Raw genomic sequence first — 22,940 nt, forward strand, 5'->3', positions numbered from 1 at the left:
TAACAATAATAATGTGAATGGGGGTGTGGGATTTTGGATCTTTTGTGATGAGATTGTAGCTTGATAAGACAACTGTGGTGCTGAACTGCAACGTGCAGCTTCTTTGAAGTCAATAATGTATTCTTCCCACCACTCCTTTCAAATACCTGTTCACTGTATTTTCCATTCTAGTTTAAGAAAAATATATATTATCCTTTAAATACTCCAGTAAATATTGGTTTAGGCATGTCTGTACGTTTATGTTAGAATTGTATTCTTTTTCAAAGTTGCTCTGAAGTTTGTATGAAGGCGCACTGACTAAAAGTAGTGCGATGCCTTGGTTTTTTCTTTTTGTCTTTTTGCTTTCTTGCAGACCTGCTTAGTGTTCTCTTCAGGTTAAATGGTTTATGCTTGTTCTAAGTTGACAGTATCAAAATATCAATGCTGTGAGTACTAGAAGGATTTTTTAATGTTAATATTTCTCAAGTCTATAGTGTTGTAACTAAAGGCAAATTGTCTCTCTTACCTCTCCACACACCTTCCTCTTCTTTTTTTTTTTTTTTTCTCCCAAAACTGGGTTTGTTCTAAACCTGCTGAAGTGTTTGTATGCAGGAGAAAAGTGAGCTAAAGTAACCTAAGATTTGGTTTAAAACTGACTTAAATGGGTAACTTGGATATTTTATTTCAGTTTTGAATGGCTTGTTTCAGTTTGGGTTATGTAAACTGAGAGTAGGCATAACAGGTTTAAGATGCACTATAAGTCATCCATTAATTGAAGTAGGTGTCTTTGTATGCAATTTTCCATTTTCTAAATCAAATAAAACTTGATTTATTTTCTTAAAGCAAATAGGTTGGAACAGGAGAGATCTTCCCTGGTTTCAGGATGTGTTCAGGTGGTGGTTTCTGTTTGTTAAAGTACAATCCACTTTGGTTCAGAGAATTGGAGGAATTGTCTGATGCTTGACCTGACAGGCACCCAGGATCTAGAAGGTAAAAGGAAACACCGTAGGTGATATCACAACAAACTTCTGCCAAATGGTGTTAGAGGGAAATTCCATTTTCTATGTAGATTATATTAAAATTTCTTATTACAGTGAGGGCAATGACAGTATCCAACAGCTGTTATGCTCAGCTCTCTGTTCCCGATGCACAGCTAACACAGAACCTGTGGGATGGAGAACCTCTTCTTACAGCCCCTGAAGCCTCCCTGTATCAGGGAAGGCTTGTGCATAGCTGAGAGAGGAACTGAGGGGACACTTGGTAATAAAATAAGACTTAGTATAATTTTAAGAATGAAACTTACCTTGACTTTAACAGGTGACAAAAAAGCCAAGTGGAGTGGTACAAGTTGCTTGTTAAATAATACATCCTCTGTGTTAAGTCTCATCAGAGTGGACCGTCTCCTAAGAAGGTTTTTGCATCATCTGTGTTAGAGTCAGAATGACTGTCAGAGAAAACTGTGCTTCTGTCCTGTGAAGGATCTGATAGAAAGACTGAAGATAAGAAATCATATTCTGCTTTAAAAAAATCATCTGACGTTTACATGTTTTAGAGGAGCCACTACAGTTTCAGAGTCTCTGTCATCCAGAAGTATCAGGCACAGACACACCTGTTTCTATATGTGGAGACGGAGGTGAGAAACAGAAACCCTTTCGCTAGGAACCTTCCACTTTCCTTAGCCACACAATTCTTGCAAGAAATTACGAAGCCAAGACATGTGACAAACACAATTTTAATTACTGATGCCACTAACTATGCCAGGAAATTGTGCTGGTTCTGGAAGCAATAAAAAAGCAGCAGGCTCCTCTGCTTATACTTATCTTTAAAGAGAATTCGTCTCCTCCTTCCAGGCCTTCAGAACTCTGCTGACATCACTTGGGCCTCTGCGCGTGGTCTGGCTAAGAGGGCACTTTCTGACTTCCAAGAAAAACAAATGGAAATTCAAAAAGCTTGCATCTGGCCTGTTACCTCATCCTCGGCCACCTGGGCTGCTTGAGAGTCATTGGGGCATTCCCAGTTCCATTTTGCTTGCTATATAATAAATTAAATGACTGTCAAAAAGAAGAGACATGCACAGAAAGCAGACAACATTTAGTGCCCAAAGAGTTATCCTAGAACTACCGAATGATTTGGGCTGGAAAGGACCTTAAAGATCATCTAGTTCTACTCCCCTGCCATGGGCAGGGATGTTACCAATAGCTCAGGATGCTCCAAGTCCTGTCCAGCCCAGCCTTGAGCAATTCCAGGGATGGGGCAGCCACAGCTTCTCTGGGCAACCTCTGCCAGGGCCTCACCACTTTTTTAAGTAAAGAATTTATTTCTTAACATCTAATCTAAATCTCTTCTCTTTTATCTAAATCTAAATCTCTCCTCTCTCTGTTGGTGTCCAAAGTCTCTCTCCCTCTTTTTTATAACTTCCCTTTAAGTCCTGAAAGGCTTCCATCCCCCTGGCGCCTTCTCTTCTCCAGGTGAACATCCCCATCTCTCCCAGCCTGGCTCCAGACCAGAGGTGCTCCAGCCCTTGGAGCATCTTTGTGATCTCCTTTGGACCTCCTCCAACAGGTTCATGTTTTCCTTGTGCTGAGGACCCCAGACTTGGACACAGCACTGTGGGGTCTCAAGGGCAGAGTGGAGGGGGGAGAATCACCTCCCTCAGCCTGCTGCCTGCTCCTCTTTTGGTGCAGCCCAGGATGTGGTTGGCCTTCTGGGCCAGCCAGGTAGAAGGACTGATCTGCATTACTTGTACATGAACGGGTGTGCTGATTTTAACACTAGCAAGGAATTAAACTCCAAATAAGCCACTTTCTTTTCCCCCATCCCTTCCAGTGAGGGAGAGACAATAAAGGAGAGATTATGGGTTGAAATAACAATTTCCTAAAATCACAAACCAGTGGACTGAGACACACAATAACACCAGCTGTATTAATAGCAAAAGTATACAAAAGAGAAGGTGTTTTACCCACAAAAGGGTATTCACCATCGGGAACAAAAAACCCATGGTGGCAGGTGCTTCCCATCGAGGAAGGCCTTTGTCCTGACCATTCCTCTGTCCTGTGCCACGTGGCATTTGGGAAACAAAGGCAATATGGGAAGAAGAGCTCCCATGGTGAATGTCCCCCCAGCCTGAAAACAACAAAAAACAGAGACAAACAATCCCCAGACGCTCTGTTGTCCAAATCAGAGTGGGGTAGCCACTTCACTGAGCTCGGTTTTCTGCAGATGCTTGTGCAGCCCCTTCTCTTCTGTGCGTTGGGGCAAAAAATGTCCCTGCTGTGGTGCTGACCTCGTGCCACGGGGCCCTGCTGGCTCTGCAGCACCTCAAAACTGTCCGTTCAGCACCACGGTCTCAGCCCAGAGAAAATGGGAGGAGGAAGTAGCAGGCAGCAGAGGAACTGAGGTCACCAGAGTTGATTTGGTGACAGTCCCTCTGCTCTGGTGAGCGAGGCAAGGTGGTGAACTTCCAGTTCCAGCCCCCCAGCTTCTCTTGCCAAAACCCCACACCCCAGTGCTGATGTGTGTGGTGTAGAATAAACAACTTGGTCACACCCATACAGTGCTAAACTCCACCTCCCTTCTCTCTAACTGGGACAACTGATAAGTTTCTTCAGATATTGAACAACGTGTGTGTTCAATAAAAGCTCCCTGTGAAGCCAAGATCTATCAACTATTTGTCATTGCCAAAAAATACTTCTTTTTCACAGCCCTTCTTCTGAATTATGGACAGCCAGGCTTTACTGCTTCCTTCTGCTTTAATTACCAGTAGTAAAAGATGCACAGTGCAGTTTCTTTCTGTTCACCCTTGCTGGATGAAAGATTTCTTAAGGTGCTCCACATGCAGGCAGGAAGGCTGCTGTCCTCTGTGTTAAGAAACAAATTCAGCCACAAATTCTATTCAGGAAAGCTAGTAGAAATTTGTGGATGCTAAAAAGCAGGACCAGAGGAATTTTCCAGTTGCTGAAGCATTTTGTGAAGTTTTTCTTTCTCATGCTTTAGCTGAGAAACAATGAAAGACGATTTTGTAAACTAATTCTCTATCTCTGCACCTGGGTTTGTTTTCCAGCCTTGTTTTGGTACTCTGGGAAAAAATATTCTGAATGGGTGTTAGAGAACCTCAGCTGATCCTTTTAGAGGGTGGTTGGTCACGGGACCAATAGTCTCCTACCGCTGTTGCGGACCACGTTATATAAACCGGTTTTTGTAATTAATTAAATTGAGCTTTTCTCCTTGGACATGTGTGGTGATTCTGGCTGTTTCTTGGTACAACACTGACAGAAATTTAATTGTGATTACAGCGTTTATTTTAATCTAGTCACTGAGGATCCCTAAACCTTACTATGTAACACTCTGTAAAAGCAAAGAACAAAGTATTTTAAAAAATTGCATGTGACACCCTGAATGATGTCAGATACTGACACCATTTCTGCTTCTGTGCTTTGCATAGTAGCCACTTGTCGTATTATCTAGCTTTGACTGAAGTTTTACTACCTGCTGTAGATTTTTTTTCAGAGGACAAAAGGGTAATTTGAAAAGGAAAAAAGGAAGGTACAAATATGTGGCTTTTTTGCAGATACAAGCTTCCTAACAAACTTAATTCATGAATCTGCTTATTGCATTTTCATAGCATACTGCTGGAAGTGGTTTTATAGCTGTCTGCTACAAGCATAACAAAAAGTAAGATTCAAGCAAGTTCTTTAGAACTTTTATATTAAATATCTGTTTATGAGGGGTCTAGAATGGGAGCAAGCTTCTAATACATTTGTTCTATGTGATCACAGTGAAGGCAAATTACACACCACACAAGAATGAATTATGTTCAAGGAAGTGCACGATTCTATGGCTGTAGTTTGAATTTTTTATAGAAAGCCACAATTCACAGAATTTGAATATTGTATAAATCTGTAAATGGCTAAACACTCCAACTGTATTGGTATTTGTAGTGGTGCTCTTGCTATGCATTGGAATGTCCTGTTTGGGTGCTTGGTGGCAAAACAGATGAATTCACCTGTATTTATTCTCAGTTCTGTGAGGACCACATGAAATACAGCTCTGCTGCCAAAGCTTTTGGGGAGTGAAGAAGCACTGCACACTGTGAAGTACCCTGACCTTCCCTTTGCAATTGTACCACGAATTACTTCACTTTTCAAAATATGGTTTCTTCCAGTCTTTCCTTGGTTCTTATTTATAAACGTGTTTGCTTTTAGGTGTATTTGGGGTATTTCACAGAAGTACAAATTAGCCAATCTCGTGCTGCTTCTGTGGCCAGGTGATGTGCATTGTTGTGAAATGCAAATGTATCATCTGCACACATTTGACAACAAATGTTTGTGCCAACAAAATCTGTTTATCATTAATTCAGGCCTCAGTACTCTCAAATGACAGAAGTCACAGGTAATATTACCCACATAGTTCTTTGATTGAAAGGAAGGGTGTTCCTAACATTTTCTTCAGAATGTACCTTCTTCTGTGAATGACTATTCCCTGAAACAGTCCAGAACTCCAGTTCTGGTGTAAATGTGTCCTCACTGGTCACTAAGTAGATTTATTTCTGCTTCAGGTACGGACAAGAAAAATAAGGGGTTTGCACTTTATTTGAAGCATTTCAAAATATATGCAGAATTTACTAGCTGGTATCTCTTTTCCCAAGGAGAAAACACCAGATGTTTTCTGAACATGTACATTAATTCTCTACCTTATGATTGGGCTAGAAATTAATCACAAGCAGAACTATTCTTTTTATCTTGTTCTAAGATACAGTCAACGTTGAGTACATATAGTCAGTGATGCAAAGGTCACTCTTTGATTTATAGATACATCTTAGATTTATAAATAGTTTGGTGGCTTTTCATGCGTCCTGTTCATGCCTTCAAGTTTGCGATCTTGACGTAATAGTCACTCAGTTCTCGTGGCTGAAAGTACTAATAGAAGACTTGAGCTAGGGATAAAAATAAAAACTTCACAGCTCAGGCTTTTTATGGTATTTATTTTCTCACTATATAAAACTATTTTATATTTACTTGTATGTAAATTTATCAAAACTTGTAAGTGTGGCTTGGTGAAAATAATCTGCTATTGTAACCTGCTGAATAAAGAGATGGCCTGTCATTGTTCAAATGCAAAATAGTTTTCCCTTGCATTGAACTCAAAGAGGGGAAAATCACTCTTAACCCCCATATTAGTGCATTTTCATTCTATTTTTTGAGTAACATTTACTGAATTAATAAAATAGGTGAGTTTTGTAAATGGTTAAAAATGGTGTTGCGAACGCCGTGACTCAAATATGCATTTTCTTTTTTCTCAAGACCAAAGTAACAGTATTTGATCAGAGAGACAGATAGTGTCTGGTGTTATAATCTTTCCAACCTCAGTTACAAAAATAGTACCACAAAGATACCACACGTTCAGCTGCAAGGTACATAAAAGTTTACATCACCTAAAAGATCAAAGCTGAATGATGTAGGACTGAAGGTGGTGCAGTTCAGCTGCAAAGTAACAGCTATTTCTAAGTTCAAGTCAACCACAGCTTCTCTCAGTGTTTCCACTGCCTCCCTCAAGCCAATCAGTGTAATACAACAGCAGATGCTGCTGTGGAACACTTTGCAGCTCAAGATTTTTATGGCTTCCTTTCCCCTATATGCAAGGGGTGCAGTGGTGAGGCCAGGGATGTTTCCAGGGCTGATGGGATCAAATGAGCTCCATCTGTGTTTGCACACAAACCCCAAAACTGCTGGGTTTGAGCCAGACTTTGGGAGGAGCTACAGCTCCAGACTCAAGAGGATGGCTGGTAGTAAGAGAGCATGTGTGTCACCAGTGACTCTACAATGTGTGACAGATCTCCTTTTTAGCTTCAAATACTTTTGGAATGTATGTAAATTATGGCTCAGGTACCATTAATGAGGGACCAGAAAACTACTCTGCACTTCTGTTAGAGCTTTTAAATGCAGTATTTCTTTCTACATGTAGATCAAGAACCACTTCTTAGAAATATTCTTACTCCTAGAGGAAAAAAGTCAGCAAACTGTTTTGGGGGTTTTTTTATTATTTTTTTAAGAAATACAAAAAAAGCACTTTTTCCTCAGTGGCTGGGCTATTTAGTGCTTTAACACTCAAATGCTGACACCCATTCTATTTACATAAACAGGTTCTTGTTCTGTATTCCAAATGAAAATTCAAATGTGGCTGACTTGGACAGTTCAATTTCTAGTTCACCAAAAGATCTCTGAATTCTGTGGATTTGCCACGGTCCTGATATTCACCTTGTTCTTCCTCAGGGAAGTGGCAGCTGCAGGCATCATCTTCCTGAATTGACTGTTCAGGTGTGTGCACTGAAGAACAGAATCACAGAAATCAATTAGGTTAGAAAAGACCTCTGAAATCACTTAGTCCAACCTTTGACCACACACGTTGTAAACCAGACCAGAGCTCTGAGTGCCATGTCCAGTTGTTTCTTGAACACCTCCAGAGACAGTGACTCCACCACCTCCCTGGGTAGCCTGTTCCAATCTTTAACAACCCTTTTTGGGAAGAAATTCCTCCTGATCTCCAACCTGGACCTCCCCTGATGTAGCTTAAGGATGTGTCCACTTGTCCTGTCACTGGTTGCCTGGGAGAAAAAACTGACCCCCATCTGGCTGCAGCCACATTTCAGGGAGTTGTAGAGGGCAAGAAGGTCTCCCCTGAGCCTCCTTTTCCCCAGGCTAAACAACCCCAGCTCCCTCAGCTGCTCCTCAAAGACTTACCCTTCAGATCCTTCCTCAACTTTGCTGCCCTTCTCTGGACTCACTCCAGCACCTCACTGTTTCTTGAAGTGAGGGGCCAAGAACTGGACAAATTTCCCCTTTCTGTTTTATTTATTCAGCCATCTTATTTCGCCATTCCTCAGTCACAAGTGCACGAAGTTGGGAAGAAAAAAATCTTCCAAGTTATTCTACAATCTGAAATTATTCCTCTACAGCATGGATATCTGACAAAACTAATTTATCATACTTTGTTTTCCCTAATTCAGCAGGGCCTCTAGTGCTCTGTTTGTCATGGCAATGAAAGGAAGACCAACATGAAGGAAATAGATTTTTGGACTGCTATAGTCTTCTGTATTTAGAATTACACTAGAAGATTCAGCCCTTATCCTTAGGACAGGGGAAAAGAAGAGAAAGGGAGAGAGAACCCCCCAAAAAACCAAACAAACCAACTATAAACTTCATTGAATGGAATTAGCTTCATCTTTGTGCTGAACTCTTGAGTTTGCCCAGGGCTTAGCTCTTGGGGGGCAGTGCTGGATTCAGGCTGACTCTGCACCTGTGGAGCAGTACGTCCAGACTGATGTCCCCTCTTCTACTGCAGCCAGAGCTCCAAGACACTCACTCACTCCAGGCCATGGGTACTCTCTCCGAGCAGAGAGAACTGCAAAGTGTTACAGCCCCGCAGGCTTGGAAGTACTTCCCTGCTTGGAAGTATTAAACTGAACTGGCCTTTAACTGGAGCAGCAAAGCTCAGCTGAGCTTTTTCACCTCTCACGAATACTTCACTTCTAAGGATAAACAGGCACTTGACCTAACACCCACAGTGCTTTCTGCAATAAAAATTCCAAAACTGTTTCCCTTTCAGTTGCTTCTCACTTACAAGGCCAAAAAAAAATGAAGCCACTGCAACTATCTTTGAAAGACACTTAACCTGGATTCCTGATTTCTGTCTAGTTTCAAAAAGAAAAACTGAAGAGTGTATTTATCTTACTTTTCTTGAAGACAGTGTGTAGTTTCTTTTTCTGCCAGACACTGAAGCAGATGCACAAAGGCAGCAGAAACACTATGCACGACAGCCCAGCCACAGCAAGAGAAATCCTGATCATGTCTGTCTGGACATCATTCCCTAGGAAATAAACAACATTCTTTAAGAGTATTTACAGAACAAAATTCTACTGCCCCTGAAGTAGCGGAAAACTTTTGTCGCCCACCTTGCTTCTGGATAAGTCTGCAACACTGGAAATGCATAGAAAAAAGGACTTTTGCTTTAAATGGAAAATGAATGAGCTGTACTATGTTTAAGTAGATCATAATTCTTTATAAGCAATATTATACAATGACTCACCTGGCACAGTGATAGAAACTGGAATTTCAAGAGACGTGGTAGGTAGAGTAGTGACTAAAGTGGGATTAACTGAAGCATGTTTGCAAATGACATCTTTTGCTGGAGTTCCAGGCTCCAGGACTTGGTTTCCAGAGCACCTGAAAGACATTTACAGCAAACAGGGAAAAGAAAAAAAAAATTTAAAATCCAGTCAAGTGTAATAGCTGTAGCATTTTTTTTTTTAGCTTACTTACTTTGTCCAGTTTTTACAGGAGCCATTGGGCTGATCATTAAAGGTTCCATAGCGGCAAGTCCGGCAACCTTCAACAGACAAGGATAGGTAAAATTGTACAAGATAAGCATTTAAAACACAACATGTGAAACATTAATTTTGCCTGCTTGTACAGTGACAGAATTACTATTTCATAAGCCACTCTGAGTATGCAAGGCAAGTCTTTCCCTGTCAGCCACAGACCAGTACAGTACTTGGCTACAAAGCCAGTTGATTTGGCAGAAGATGCCACAAACCATGCCTAACTCCAGGGTTCCCAGTTCAGTTTCCCTCATGCTGGCAACCAAAGCACTGCCATGCAAAAGGAACTAACTGGTGCATGATTTGAGCTGTAGTAGGGCTCAGAGTGTGGTGAGTTTGTCTGCTCTTTAACTTACTCCACCACCACGCAAAGTGTTTAGCAGCAGTGGCAGCTTTTATCTTGAGAGGTCCTTCCTCTATCTGCTTCTGCACTGTGCAAGAGGCAGTGCAGTGTGTCTGGTGCAGGAAGCAGAGGGGCTTTCAGCTGCTGGGGAAAGGTGATCCTACCGTTCCCGGTGCTCTCCTGGCCCACGCCACAGCTTCGGGTGCAGAAGGTGCAGCCATCACCGCCACAGCGATAGCCCTCCTTGCACGTGCATTCAGCATCACTTGTTGAGGAACACTCTTTTAAATACCGGAATATTCCTGCAAGGGAAAAAACAAGTCTTAGGTTACAGCATGCACAGCGTGGAGCAGCAAAGGCTCGGACCTTTGCTCTCACAAAAATCAGGCTGGTGGCTTTAGCGTAGGCGCGTAGCGTTATTTGGCCAGTGGCGCGTCTCCCCCGGGCAGGTGCCGCGTCGTTGCCGCGGGAGGTCACAGAAGGGCTGGTGGCGTCGCCGCCGGTACCTTCGCACTTCCGACACATTCTGCAGTCGCCGCGTCCCGCCGCGCTGGAGAAGGTGCCGGCCGGGCAGGGCAGGCAGGACGCGCAGTCCGCGCTCGCCACGAACGTACCTGCGGGGCGAGACACAGCGGTCACCGAGGGCCGCGCCCGGCGCATCGCCCCCGCCCCGTCCCGGCCCTTACCCGCCGGGCAGTCAGCGATGCACGGCACCGCGGCCGCGGGCCCCGGGCTCAGCGCCAGCGCCAGCAGCGCCGCGGGCAGCAGCGCCCGGCCCGGAGCCATGGGTGGGAGCGCGGCGGCGCGGCCGGCGGGACTGCGCGCGTGGCGCCCGGCGCCGGCCCTTAGCGGCCGCCCCCGGGGGCTCTGGCTGCGTCATCCCGGGGGCGGCGGGGAAACCCCGGCCCGGCGGGGCTTTCCGGACCCTCCCAGAGGCGCGACCCCTCAGCTCTGCCTGGCAGCGCCCGCAGAGCTCTCTCACCGATGTCGGTCAGCGGCCGCCCTTTTCACCGCTGGGGCTTCCCGGTGAGTCCCGCGCGGAATCCCCGGGGGGCGAAAGGGGAGAGGCGGGGCTGGCAGGCCCCAGCAGAGAGGAGATGCCGAAACCACATGGGCATGACAGGGACACGCACGGAGAGCCGAGCGCCACGGTCTGGCCGGGAGGGCGTGGCGTCCCACCCGCCCGAGGGAGCGCGCACCGGCGGCACGGGAGCGGCGCGGGCCGGCCTCGCGGCCCCGCCCCCTGCGGCCCCCAGCAGCCAATCCCCGGGCTCGGCCCCGCCCCCTGCGCCTCCCCGCAGCCAATCCCCGGCCGCGGCCCTGTCCCTCAGCCGGGCCCGGGGAGCGTGGGCAGCAGCGGACGCGGACAGCGTTGCGAAGTTGATTGCGGAGTTGTAACTGAGGAGCGAACGCATCTGCCGCGTGTGCGTGCCCGGCACACGGGCAGGCACAGTAAGGACCAGCCTGTCCAGGGTTTTGGCGGAGCCCACTGTGGGCAGTACACCAAGCGCCCTGTACCGGGAGCTGAATCCTGCACCGATCCCAGGAGAGCGCTCAGCGAAGTCCTTCCCTATGACCGGCTCTCCTCACCTGGACTTGAGCTGCTCTGCCGGAGCTCTCGTGAGCCCGGCACCCTGGGGCCAGACCAGGTCTGCACCTGCGGGCAGGGTTTTACACAACAGGGTTTTGCAGTCCGAAAGGACCCCGTTAACAGCTCTGTCTCTCCTTCAAAACACCGGAACTCCTTAAAACCAGGGGCAACATTATCCCTGAGCCATGGCCATTCCCTGTGCCCCGTGAGCCTCGGGAAACAGAAGTGTCGGGCGGACGCTTCGGGCAGAGCGCGGAGAAGAGCAGGGCTCCGTTCTGCTCTGTTCGCGCGGGGCTGCCCGAGAAGGAGCAGCAGCAGCTCGGTTCGCGGTGCCGCCGTAGGAAGTGACTCTGTAAAGGTGGGGCCACCGGAGCGCTCTCTGCATTCCAAGCGACCGTGAGAAAAGCGGTGCGTGCGGGACACGGACACGCAGTACGGGCGGGCGGCGGGGCCGAGCGGGGGCGGGGCCGGGGCGGAGCGTCCCAGAGCCGCCCGCGGCCCCGCTGAGGTGAGTTGTGGCCGCCGCCGCTGCGGCCCCCGCGGGCCCGGCCCTGAGAGCCCCGCAGGCGGCGGGCGGGGGGTGTCGGCGTGGGCGCGGGTGCGGTGCCCGGGTGCGGTGCCCGGGTGGCTGCGCTCCGGGGCCGGGCTCCCCCGCCGCGCCCGGCAGGCGGCCTCGGCCCCGGCACGGCCTTGTGCCGTCTCTGCTGCGTGGAATGGCGCCGTGTCCCAAAACGAACAGATGAGATCGTCGGGATGCGGCCTTTCCACCCGGGCTGCCTGAGCTGGTGCACCTTCAGCTAGGCCCTGCCTCTGGTAGCGGCCTCTGTGGTTGGGGCACTGAAGGTGTGATTTTTTTTTAAAACCCGCCCTTCTTAAGAGTTTCTGATTCAGCGCAAATCACCATCTCCAGAAAGGCATGGGTACTCACGCCGGGAAATAGGTTTGGTTGATAGATTTGAGGCGGCTTTGGCTGGCACTGAGGAGCAAATGTCAAACTGGCCTTGTGTAGGTAGCTTGTTAAATGAAATGGCTGTTAGGTCTGTGTAACTTAGTTCTGCCTTCTCAAAAATCATCTTTCCATAGTAGTGGGACAGCTATTTACATATGCACCTGCATGAAGAACAGTACTAATGCTCAAGAATTTGGCAGTATTGTACAATAAATGTCTAAAGGCACTATGAAGAGACTGCATTTTGCTAAACTAGGAGAAAGAGTAAAGGTTTCAGGATCAGGTCCTTGTTTTCATCTAAAGAATTAATGAAATATATTTTTGTTAGTTAAAAAGGGATGCAAACCATTATCTAGACTATTTTTCTTCAATAAAAAGCAAATGCAGCATTTTTGTATTGTGGCAATTCAGGAGTCTTTTGCTAGTTAGTCAAATTCATATGAAAATTTTGCAGAATCAATGTGTACCCACAAGACAAGCTATTAAGAAGCTCTAAGTTGTCCTAAAGTTATTACTAATACCTGTGATTTGCATGTACTTGATCAGTGGGGTTTGCATTGACAGTACATAAGGCTGCTCTAAAAGTAGGATTTGATATAGTGAATTTTTCTGCTTGGGCTGGTTCAGCATGCTGCAGGATTTTGTGCTGGATATTTTTTAGAAGTAACGTCATTCTAAAGGCGGCTACCAATAGGGAGCAAACCTGAAAACAGGTGAAATTGCAGCAGGGTGAGGATGGTTTTCTTTTGTGTAGGCACCTAAATGTGTATCACATTTTATGAAGAGCTCTCAGGTACTACAGGCATTTCTAGATGGAAGATGCCTGCATAGGACAAAAATCTGTCTTTCTAGAGTAGTAAGCTGTGAAATACCTTCTCACGTCACAGATGCTTTCACAGACTTCTGACAGACCAGTATGAGTTAGTGAGTATTTTATATGATGTAAAGAAATTGTAACTTAACCTTCAAATGGAAATTTGGCCATTCACCTAACTTGAATTTAGAAGCTAAAAAAAAAAAAAGTCTTAAGCCTGGTTTGTTCCATTTGCTAAATCCTGTGGTCTGCTCCCCCATCACACATGTGCACATGTGTTTCTTCCCCCACAAAATTGTGAAATAACCCAGAAAATCTATTGGTGAGATTTTGCAGGGGCACTGGTCGAGTCATTATTAAGTCACAGGAAACTCTTCATGAAGCATGCTGTGTGGAAACTAAAAACCAGACATGAGGTCAAAGCTCATGCAAGCCCTTTTTGTAAGTGCTGACCTGGGTAGGAGTCAATCGTCTCGGAATGAATGAGGGTGTGCAAATTGAAAACAACTCTGCCACCCACCCTGAACCCCTTTCTGGCAGACACAGGTCATGTAAGCTCTTGATTAGGCCAAGCTCCTTCCTCTTCTGGTGCTGATGTGCTATGCCTCCCACTGCACAAGTGCCTTAATCTTTTAATATCATAATGCATTCTTTTTAAAATCTCCTTAGTTAAACAGGATTGCTATGAATATTGATTAAAGCTAGTGAACCATTTTGAGGTGGTTTAAATGAAAGAACATGCAAAAGTACAAATTACTGTTAAATTTCAACATGAGGATGGATTTGTAGGAGGGCATTTGCCTTCTAACCACATTGTATCTTTCTACCCCTCTCAGCCCTTTCCTTCACAACCATCTCCCTAATAGAAGCCCCTCAAGACATGGCCTCAAAGAGAGCATTGGTGATTCTGGCAAAAGGGGCAGAGGAGATGGAAACTGTAATCCCAACTGATGTTATGAGAAGAGCTGGGGTGAGTATGCAGACTGTGAAAAATCTCTGTGAGTGCATGGTCAATCATTGCCTCAAGTTGATGTTCATTGCCAGGAATTCAGTGTGTAGTCTGTTGTGTGAAATGAAAATTTACCCTCATCACCTTACTGGTTAGCAAATACTTGTGCTATGGACGTAATGAGCATGCCTGACAACTGACATTTGTTGGTAACCTTTCAAAAAAGGTGACCTTTCAAAATACAAGTCTAATGTGGACCAGAGCAAATGTTTCAAGTAAATCCTACTCTGTCAGAAAACACAGCTACTTCCATGTATAGTAACTGGAAGTACCTCTTTTTAGGGGTCTGAAAAGCTCAGTACATTACAGCTCATGACATTGAATAGCTTTTCTTGAGCTACTTTTGAAATTCGGTTATAAACTACAGTTCTGGCTGCTGGGATTCCTCACACTGTTTGTTACTCTTGCAGTTGTGGTAGCACACCGTTGTCATCTCATCAGGAATGAAAATAATACTTTAAATAAACACACCAACTTCCCTTGTATAGAAATGACTGAAATAAAAATTACCTTCTCCCACACCTTTGTCATTCCATCGCTGTGCTCCCCCAATTTCGGTGTCATAAGAGGAACAAACTTTCAGTAGTGCTTTGCTTTTCTGTGTACTACTTAAGAACTCACATAAAAGAAAAATGCCCCAGATCCTTGATTTGTAATAATAATATTTGTTCTCCTGTTAGATCAAGGTGACTGTTGCAGGCCTAACAGGAAAAGAACCAGTGCAGTGCAGTCGAGATGTCTTCATTTGTCCTGATGCCAGTCTTGAAGATGCCAGAAAAGAGGTTGGTCATCACCCTGCTCTGGTACAATGGCCAGCATAGTCTTTGTCACAGTTTCTGAGGTGAATTTGGAAAGCTTATGCATTACTGCTGGACACACGTTGCATGTTGTGTTTGCTCCATGTAGCAGTGAATTGGAGAACTGCACATCCCACCGTGCTCCCCTTCAGTATTGTCATAGCCTGCTAGGTTCAGACAGATTTCTTAATTCTGCCCAGGTATTTGTTTTTGCAAAGTGTCAGTCACAGAGCTTTATTCTTCCTGCTAGTTGACCCAACAAAATACTGTGATTTGGACCAACTCAAGAATTCTGAGGAGAAGCTAAATAACGTTATAGTTAGACCTGTACGTAAGGTTGGAGCAAAACCACTTGTCTTTACTACAGAAGAGCTGCCACTTGCTTGCTGAAGCTTTTAAGTGCCCTAGGCTTAAAAGTTAGTTCTGTGAGAGACTTTACTGATAATAGGCTTTTCCTGGAACAGGAAATTGTATTTTTCCTGTGATTAGAACTGATTCTCTGATCATAAAGTGTTGTTCACTTTGAATCAGCTGCAGTGGTCTTCAAACAGTGTAATGTATGTATCAGACTCTCTTCAACAGAACAGTTTTACCTTTTCTTTGTTTAGGGGCCTTATGATGTTGTGGTCCTTCCTGGGGGTAACCTTGGAGCTCAAAACTTGTCTGAGGTAAAGTTCTGGTATTTTAGGAACTCATGGGCATTCTCATGAGTAGTGGGGTGGTCAGCACTTGCTTAGTAATCCTGCAGATTCAGTTCAGCACCTAACTGTTAATGGTCTTAAGCCTTCTTGTGACTTTATAGGTGGGACAGCTGGGTAAATTCTTGGACTTGGGTACCTGGTAAAGGAGAATAAAAATGAAAGGGTGTTGTGCATTGTGGGAAGATCTCTGTTCATATTCATATGAAGATGAAACGGTTGCAAATGAAGATTTAATTGCCTGAGACACAAAACTGTCCAAACCCAAGGGACATGCTCCTTTACAGTATTCTGTCTCTGGTGCAAAACTGTTGCAGTGGTGGTATGAATTCCTTGTGGAAGGCAGGCAGGCAAACAAATTGATCTATCAAATAGGATTTAGGTGGTATCACAGAGTTTTTAAGGCCTGGAATATGAGACAAATATCCCATATAAATCTTGACAGAGACTGTCTGGTGGTATCTTATGAATACTCTTTCCTTGTGGTATCACAGAGTTTTTAAGGCCTGGAATATGAGACAAATATCCCATATAAATCTTGACAGAGACTGTCTGGTGGTATCTTATGAATACTCTTTCCTTGTGTCACAAGACACAATTCGTCTTGTGAATTTTCAAACAACTTTCTATGGCCATGGGTTAACCAGGGTCAAGTACTTGCTGCAGTTCCTTCTGATTTCCTTCCTCTTTCCTTCTGGGGCAAGTATATATTGGTTTCAGTTTTTCTCTTTCTTGATGTTCTCATTGCCCTCTGTCCTGAGGCAGAGTGGGGAGATGCCGGTTGGTTTTCTGTATAAAACATGTTCTGTTTCACAGAATTTTCAGTGAAAATTATTTCAACCATGCTTCAAATAACCAACTCCAAACAATGACTTGTGATGTTTCCTCGTACAGTCTGCTGCTGTGAAAGATATTTTAAAGGACCAGGAAAGCAGAAAAGGCCTGATTGCTGCAATATGTGCAGGTGGGTTACTGAAGTGTCTTGCTTTGTAAAGCATTTGAATATTTTGAAGGAGCATGAAGAGAGTTTCCTGTTGCAGAAATCTGTGTTCCTGTAATTTAGTAGCAGGAATTTATGAATTTATGAATATATATAATATATACACGTACCTTTCAGCATCCGAATTTTTTGTAAATTTAATAGCAGAGAAATCTCTAAAACAATTGTGAACACTTATCCTGCAAGTTCTGCGTATTACCTAGCTCCTTCCAATCAGTCATGTTGCTGTCTTTAAAATGAAAAGTTGTGGTAGGATGTTTTTTTAAGTATGTGCTTATTCTGGTGATCTCCCTGCAAGTACACAGCAGTGACAGAATGTCATTGCTGTAAATTTATCTCACATAACCACTCCTGCCCTTTAGCTTCAGAAAGGAGGCCAGAAATATAGAATTACAGTCTCACCCTTGCTGAGTTGCAGCAAAAAATGTACTTGGTTTGAGGAGAGGGTTGTCTGCTTATGTGTTCTACACAGCTTGGTATCCAGATCATGAACTTTTTAAGATTCATGTTTTAAAAAGCAAGGTGAAAAATTGCCAGTACTCGGGACTCAAAGCTGAGAGTGAGGAGAGAGATGATGAGTGCATAAAAGGCAGTCAGAGTGTGTTCTAGGAGGGGATTTTCACTTTTGTTTTCTGGTACATTGCTGGGGTTTTTTTTTGCTTTTCTTCTTCATTTAGGTGATAGTCACACAGAGCTGTGAACATTCCTCAACTTGGTGATGATAGTCTTCAGCTTCTTTATCTGTGTCTCTTACAGAACAATCCAAGTTCACCCTTGCCCAGTAGAGGCCTTTGCTTGTAAGCAGGATGATTCGTAGAGCTCATTCCAACTGAAAGCAAAAGAGGTTATTTCCTCTACTAAATCCAGAATTAAATGAATGCACGGAAATGAAACTCATGCCAGACAAATCCTGCCTTCAGTTTCTTTTGGAATTCCCATAAAGATTTTGTGTCTGATGACTTAGCACTTCTTGACACAAATTCCTTCCTCAATTCAGGCTAAGGAGGAAGTATGAAGAAACCAAAAACTGAACAGTTAGGCCATTATCTGTCCAAAATACTGTTTGGCACAGAACTGTAGCATGTAGAGACTTGCTCAAATGAAATTCTATCTGTTAAGTCTCTAATTTAGGGTTTAACAAGGTTGTAAAGTATTTGTAGGTAGTTAGCGTTCAGATTGAAGTGCAGACCTTTTGTTTCTTAATGTAAAGCAGTTTTAAATAAAGTGTATTATCTGGAAGTTGGTTGTTCCCCACTCCTTCAAAGGCACTACAGTCATGGGTAGGACATCAGTGTGAACTGTAATGTGAGAGCTTTTTGCTTCAGAGGTAGGGCTGGCATCAGTTTTTATAACAACTAGTCTGTCCATAGTGAGCTTTGGCCCCTGGAGGTCCTAATGCCCAAATGTCTGTTCTAGAAGTATTTGTAGCAGAGGCAGTTCCTCACTGGTGCAACTTTGTGTTCTTACAGGTCCTACTGCCCTTCTGGCACATGGGATAGGGTATGGAAGCAAAGTCACAACGCATCCTTTGGCCAAAGACAAAATGATGAATGGAGGTATGTTTCTGTCCAAACCCTTCTTAGGTTTTCTCTTTTTTTTTTTTACCTGAACCCACAGTTTAAAGATGGGAAAAGAGCTTTTTTATCTTACTTTGTCTCCCTGAATTGAGTCTGTATCACTGGCAAATAGAGGGCTGTATTAACATTGTCATCGTTGGGGGAATTCTGCTGCTGCTATCATATTAGGAGCATTTATTGCCTTAACCTCTTGGGGCTGAGCCACCTCTTTTTGGTTCTTTGCCTCAGTGGTCCCAACAGCAAACTCTGGGAGCACCTTTCCCACTCTCCTGTGAGTAGTGCTTTGGTTCTGTGGCAGCTGATAGCTCCACACCTTTTTCTCCTACCTAAGGGAAGTGGTGGTGAAATGCTAGGAAGGTCATTCTGTGAGCATTAATGAGTCTGGAGGTGAGCAGATGGGTTTCCCCAATTTCTTCTGCATGCATTTGGTAAAAAAGAAATTTGTGAACAGCTCCACAAAAGCAGTCTGACTTCTGAAAGTGACCCCATGGGAGCTGACAGGCTCAGTGAGTGTTTCTGGAGCTTTTGGAGTCAGAGGGGCATTCCCATACCTTGGGAATGAGCTCCCTCTGGGCCCTGTTCTTCCCTGAGGACGGCAGGCAGGGATGAGCTGCTAGGAGGCAGTGCTGAGGTCCTTGTGCCCTCTGTGGCAGCTGTGGGCACTGTGCTGGACACTGACCCTCTTCCTGTTGTGTATTCCCCCAAGCACACTACTCGTACTCGGAGAGCCGCGTGGAGAAGGATGGGAACATCCTCACCAGCCGTGGGCCTGGCACCAGCTTTGAGTTTGGGTTGGCCATTGTGGAAACGCTGCTGGGGAAAGAAGTGGCTGAACAGGTGAAGGCACCTCTAATACTGAAAGAGTGAAATGCTGGTGTGGGATAGGGACTAGGACAAATTTAGATAGAGAGTCTTACCCTTGTAGAATAACTGTAATGTGCACTGTTGTAAATACACTTTAATTGTGGGTGAATTTAGTAACTGTACTTACCTGAACTGGGATACCTTAACAAACCAAAGGTCTTCATTTCTGGAAAAAGATTCTGTTAGCAAAAATCAAAAAATAGCAGCCAGCATCTAATAATCCTGTTTAGTTCTTGGATGGCATTTAACAATCACATGGAAAACTGCTGAGTAAATAAAAATGAAGCATCCCTACTGGTGTGTTGTTCCTTTGTGTGTTTTCTCCCAACTCAGACCCATGAAACCTTTTCACCACCATGTACTATTCAAAACAACGTCTGTTTAGATTCTCACACAGTTCTTCTGAAGTCTGAGCTGAAATGAGAAGGTGGTCAAACACTGGAACAAGCTCCCTGGGGAGGTGGTCATGGCCCCAGGCCTGCCAGCATTCAAGAAGTGTTTGGACAACGCTTCTCAACAACACTTCTCTTGGCTGTATGGTTTAAGTTCTAGGTTGTCCTCTGTGGAGTCAGGAGTTGGTTTTAATGACCTTCATGAGTCTCTTCCAGCTCAGGATACTCTCTGATTTTATGACATAGATTATTAAGTTGTAACCTAGAATTAGTTAAAACAGTGTTTAATTCCTTGTGTACAAATAAGGCAAATAACTAGTATTAATTTTCAGACAGTGTGGAACTGAATTAAAAGTGTGAATATTCATACCTTGTCAAGCACCCCAGAGTTCTTGCAGGTTGAACATGATGCCTTGAAATTTGTCTTCTGCATTAAATGATTTGAGATCCATTGAGCTATTTGGACAGCTGATAATCAGCATAGAGCAGGAAGTTTGGATTTGGTAGCATGCCACCAGTAGGAGTGCTTGTTTCTCCTTACTATAAATTGGAAGTTGCTACAAGCCTGGCTTAAGTGAGCCTATGTCAGTTTAGAGGAGTTGCAGGACAGGTCTCTGGAGGAAGTAGTGGAGCTGTATTCCCATGAGAATTAAGAATTTGGCATCATTTTCCATCTTTGCTACCTTTCTTTCACCAAATAGTTCTGGTGTTACTTAGCTCTGTCAGCAGTCATGCTTAAGGATGGCACCTCACTGGACTCTGAAGTTACCACGGCATCTGGAGATCTGGTTCTGCGTACATCTGAACTGCATAGTCTGAACTTCAGAAAATTATTGCATAGGAGCTTTTATGATTGCTTATTTTAATGGGAAACAAGTTCATTCTCAATTACTGCATTTTCGTAATGAAATACATGGATACTTTTGCAAATTCAGAATTAAGAAATGTCTCTGTGTTGTTAATGTCTACTGGAAGAACTGCTTCAACTCTATTCTCTGTCTCTTAATTTGTTTAGGAAATATTTCATATGTTTCTCTAGCTTTGAAATATGCTCAAGATATGCAAAAGTTGTAATCTATGTAAGATTTGACATGTTTGTGTGGTAAATCTGCACGTCTAACTGGTATTGCCATGCAAATGCAAACCAAATGATGGAAAGATTCTTTGTCCTAGAATCTGGAATAATTACTTGGTTTGTAAATGGGCATGATTCAGAATACAGGAAAAGCTCTGCATTCCTGGGTGGCAGCACTGCTTTGTAACATTAAAAGGAAAATATTTCCATGTTTATATTGTTTTAGTCTTGCAGAAATATTTTAATACAGAGCATTAGCAAAGTGGCCATAAATTTGATTATAAATTTTTTTTTATTCCAAGTCTGAGGGAGTTCAGTTTACAGAAATGAGGTTTTCAGTGTGTATATTTGGGCTTTCCCACTCCCATTAAAATGGTAATAGGAAAAACACTCCGAAAAATGAGCCTAGAGCCCATGGATGTATCTGCTTGACTTGCAGATTCTTCCACCATGTTGAGCAAAGGACTTGGTAAATGAAATACTGTAGTGCTGCTTGCATCACAGTTACCTTCATACAGCTGACCCTGTTCTCAACCTTTTATGTTGCAGATGTCCAGCAAAACATGAATTTACTTGGGTTCTCTTTCTGCTAAGGTGTCATTAACTCGGTCTTTCAGTTAGGGTAAGTGTATGAACTAAGATTAGGCTGATTTTCCTCCTAGGGTAAGTGTTAAGAAGGAATTTGCTGATTTGAGGGAAAAAAAAGTTGCCTTCCAGTTAGAGAAATGCTTTTTTCCTCACTTTTCAGTATCTCTTTTCCTAAAATCCTCTTTTATCTGCTGCTGCAAGATGAGCTGAGGTACTTTTCTGCTCATTGTTTCATGTACACTAGAAACTTTGTGCCTTTTTATTATTGGCAAGCTTTAATTTTAGAACCTGTGGTAATTTGGTATCTGCTGCCACTGAACTCAGCTTAAACTGAAGGGAATGCATCTACTCTTCTCTAACATTTAGCATTTTGTTCCTGGCAGCTGGAGGGTTTGGGGGTTGGTTGTTTTCCTGAAGAGAAGGCAGTCAGTTGGCATCTGCTGTATACCTCAGATCATCTGTCAAGAATAATGTGGGGTTTTTTTCTCTTAATTCTGGTTATTCTGTGGGCTTGAATGCATCATTGATAATGAGTTCTCTTAGGGAATTGAAGAGTATTACATGGCTTAGGAGCAGGAATGTACACAAGATGGCATAGATGCTAGAGCCATCAGTGAATACTTGCAGTGCTGACAAATATTTTCATTCAGACTGACAAGCTTCTAAATGAAGAAGAGGCAGAAGAAACATGTGGAGAAGTGAACAGTCTGGTTTTGCTGCAGTTCTTTGCAAGTTCCTTTCCAAAAGAGGAAAGTGAAGTACACAGCACTGTACTGTGAACAGGAGCAAATCCTCTGAGCAGTATGAGCAACAGAGAAAGGATGCTTTTCTAGAGAGACCAAAGTTTTACTTTGAAAATGGGTGGAAGCGGAACCATAATGGATACAAACCAGCCTGCACACTAGTACTTAAAGCTGTAAAAGCACACAAGGGAATATGCTTCATCCAGTAATTACAAACCTTGTTAGCCATTTATGGCTAACAGCTTGCTGGTCATTTATGTTATGCTTACCATTTGGTATGAAACCTACAGCGACTGTCAGAGCAAAGAATGGTTACTTAATCAGATTATTTTGTTTGTTCTTTCAACAAAAAAATGTATCATGATGCAAACATAAGCAGTGATCCCAAAATGATAAAAAATACCTGTCTTCCAGCAGCCTGGATGACCCATGGCTTGGTTGGAAAGATAACTGTGTGACAGAGAAGTAGGAAGGTGCCAACTACAGAAGTAATTGCTAAGTAAAAGCACTGCATCCATACTGTCATTCATATTCTCATACTCTGCCTCCAGAAGAAAGGATGCATTGCTGTTCCATGGAGACTACATTTTAGTAGGGCATGGTATGCAACATTTGAAGTTTGAAAAATAAGCAAGAAAACACTGGGCAGACTAATGAATTGTTGCCCAAAATTGTAAATAATCTTTTAGCATGTTTAGAATGTGGTCTTGCATGTGGTATGAAAAGAAAGCAAACTATGTAAAATGAGAGCAGATGTGCCTCTCTGCTGCCCTGATTTGTCGGCTGACAGCCTGGCTCTGACAACATTCCCTAGCTCTGAACTTCCATGGATATTCTGCAGTTCTTGCAGCATTGTCACTTGGCAGGAAGTCAAAAGCTTTCTGGGATGAACAGCAAAAAGGGACAGACTGTCCTTGCTGACACAATTTATCTGGCCTTCAGCCTCTTCCTGCCATCTCTTGAGAAGCATCCAGGGAAGGGCAGGGGTGAGGAGCAGGTTTTGTGAATCCCTGCAGTGGTGCTGCCTCAGACACTGGCCCAGCTCCTTCACTCTCAGCATGTGTCCTGTGTGGAAGGCATCCTAGGGCAGACCTTGTCTTCCAGGGGCATCTGTGGATGCTTGGCAGAGCTCTGTGTGAAGAGCAGGC

The 22,940-nt window shown here is 44.0% G+C and overlaps 2 protein-coding genes across 4 annotated transcripts; one reads left to right on the forward strand and one right to left on the reverse strand.

The window, feature by feature from the left end:
* Positions 1 to 6,995: 6,995 nt before the first annotated feature.
* Positions 6,996 to 10,496, reverse strand: TNFRSF9 (TNF receptor superfamily member 9). The gene is made up of 7 exons (XM_048326340.1): positions 10,382 to 10,496; positions 10,202 to 10,309; positions 9,860 to 9,997; positions 9,294 to 9,360; positions 9,061 to 9,197; positions 8,707 to 8,841; positions 6,996 to 7,301 (listed from the first exon to the last, which is right to left on the reverse strand). The coding sequence occupies exons 1-7, from the start codon at positions 10,479 to 10,481 to the stop codon at positions 7,177 to 7,179; spliced, it is 810 nt and encodes a 269-aa protein (XP_048182297.1). The 5' UTR covers positions 10,482 to 10,496; the 3' UTR covers positions 6,996 to 7,176.
* Positions 10,497 to 10,617: 121 nt separating this feature from the next.
* On the forward strand, positions 10,618 to 19,288 carry PARK7 (Parkinsonism associated deglycase). 3 transcript variants are annotated; one of them, XM_048326342.1, is made up of 7 exons: positions 10,618 to 10,721; positions 13,886 to 14,019; positions 14,739 to 14,840; positions 15,464 to 15,523; positions 16,448 to 16,517; positions 18,023 to 18,109; positions 18,837 to 19,288. In XM_048326342.1, exons 2-7 carry the CDS (start codon positions 13,930 to 13,932, stop codon positions 18,995 to 18,997), a joined length of 570 nt encoding a protein of 189 aa, XP_048182299.1. In that variant the 5' UTR covers positions 10,618 to 10,721; positions 13,886 to 13,929; the 3' UTR covers positions 18,998 to 19,288. The 3 variants fall into 3 exon arrangements, with proteins under 3 accessions (XP_048182299.1, XP_048182300.1, XP_048182298.1); XM_048326343.1 differs by lacking the exon at positions 10,618 to 10,721 and adding an exon at positions 11,776 to 11,794; XM_048326341.1 differs by lacking the exon at positions 10,618 to 10,721 and adding an exon at positions 11,966 to 12,129.
* The last annotated feature ends 3,652 nt before the right edge of the window (positions 19,289 to 22,940 follow it).

This window comes from Corvus hawaiiensis, chromosome 22 (genome assembly GCF_020740725.1).
Source record: "Corvus hawaiiensis isolate bCorHaw1 chromosome 22, bCorHaw1.pri.cur, whole genome shotgun sequence".
NCBI lineage: Eukaryota > Metazoa > Chordata > Aves > Passeriformes > Corvidae > Corvus > Corvus hawaiiensis.

Coding starts and splice junctions, on each gene's coding strand:
- TNFRSF9 (XM_048326340.1), bottom strand. CDS start 10,481: ATGGCTCCGGGCCGGGCGCTGCTGCCCGCGGCGCTGCTGGCGCTGGCG. Junction 10,310..10,381: donor CATCGCTGACTGCCCGGCGG/GTAAGGGCCGGG, acceptor CTCGCCCCGCAG/GTACGTTCGTGGCGAGCGCG. Junction 9,361..9,859: donor CCAGGAGAGCACCGGGAACG/GTAGGATCACCT, acceptor TGTCTGTTGAAG/GTTGCCGGACTTGCCGCTAT.
- PARK7 (XM_048326342.1), top strand. CDS start 13,930: ATGGCCTCAAAGAGAGCATTGGTGATTCTGGCAAAAGGGGCAGAGGAG. Junction 14,020..14,738: donor ATGTTATGAGAAGAGCTGGG/GTGAGTATGCAG, acceptor TTCTCCTGTTAG/ATCAAGGTGACTGTTGCAGG. Junction 15,524..16,447: donor GAGCTCAAAACTTGTCTGAG/GTAAAGTTCTGG, acceptor TTCCTCGTACAG/TCTGCTGCTGTGAAAGATAT.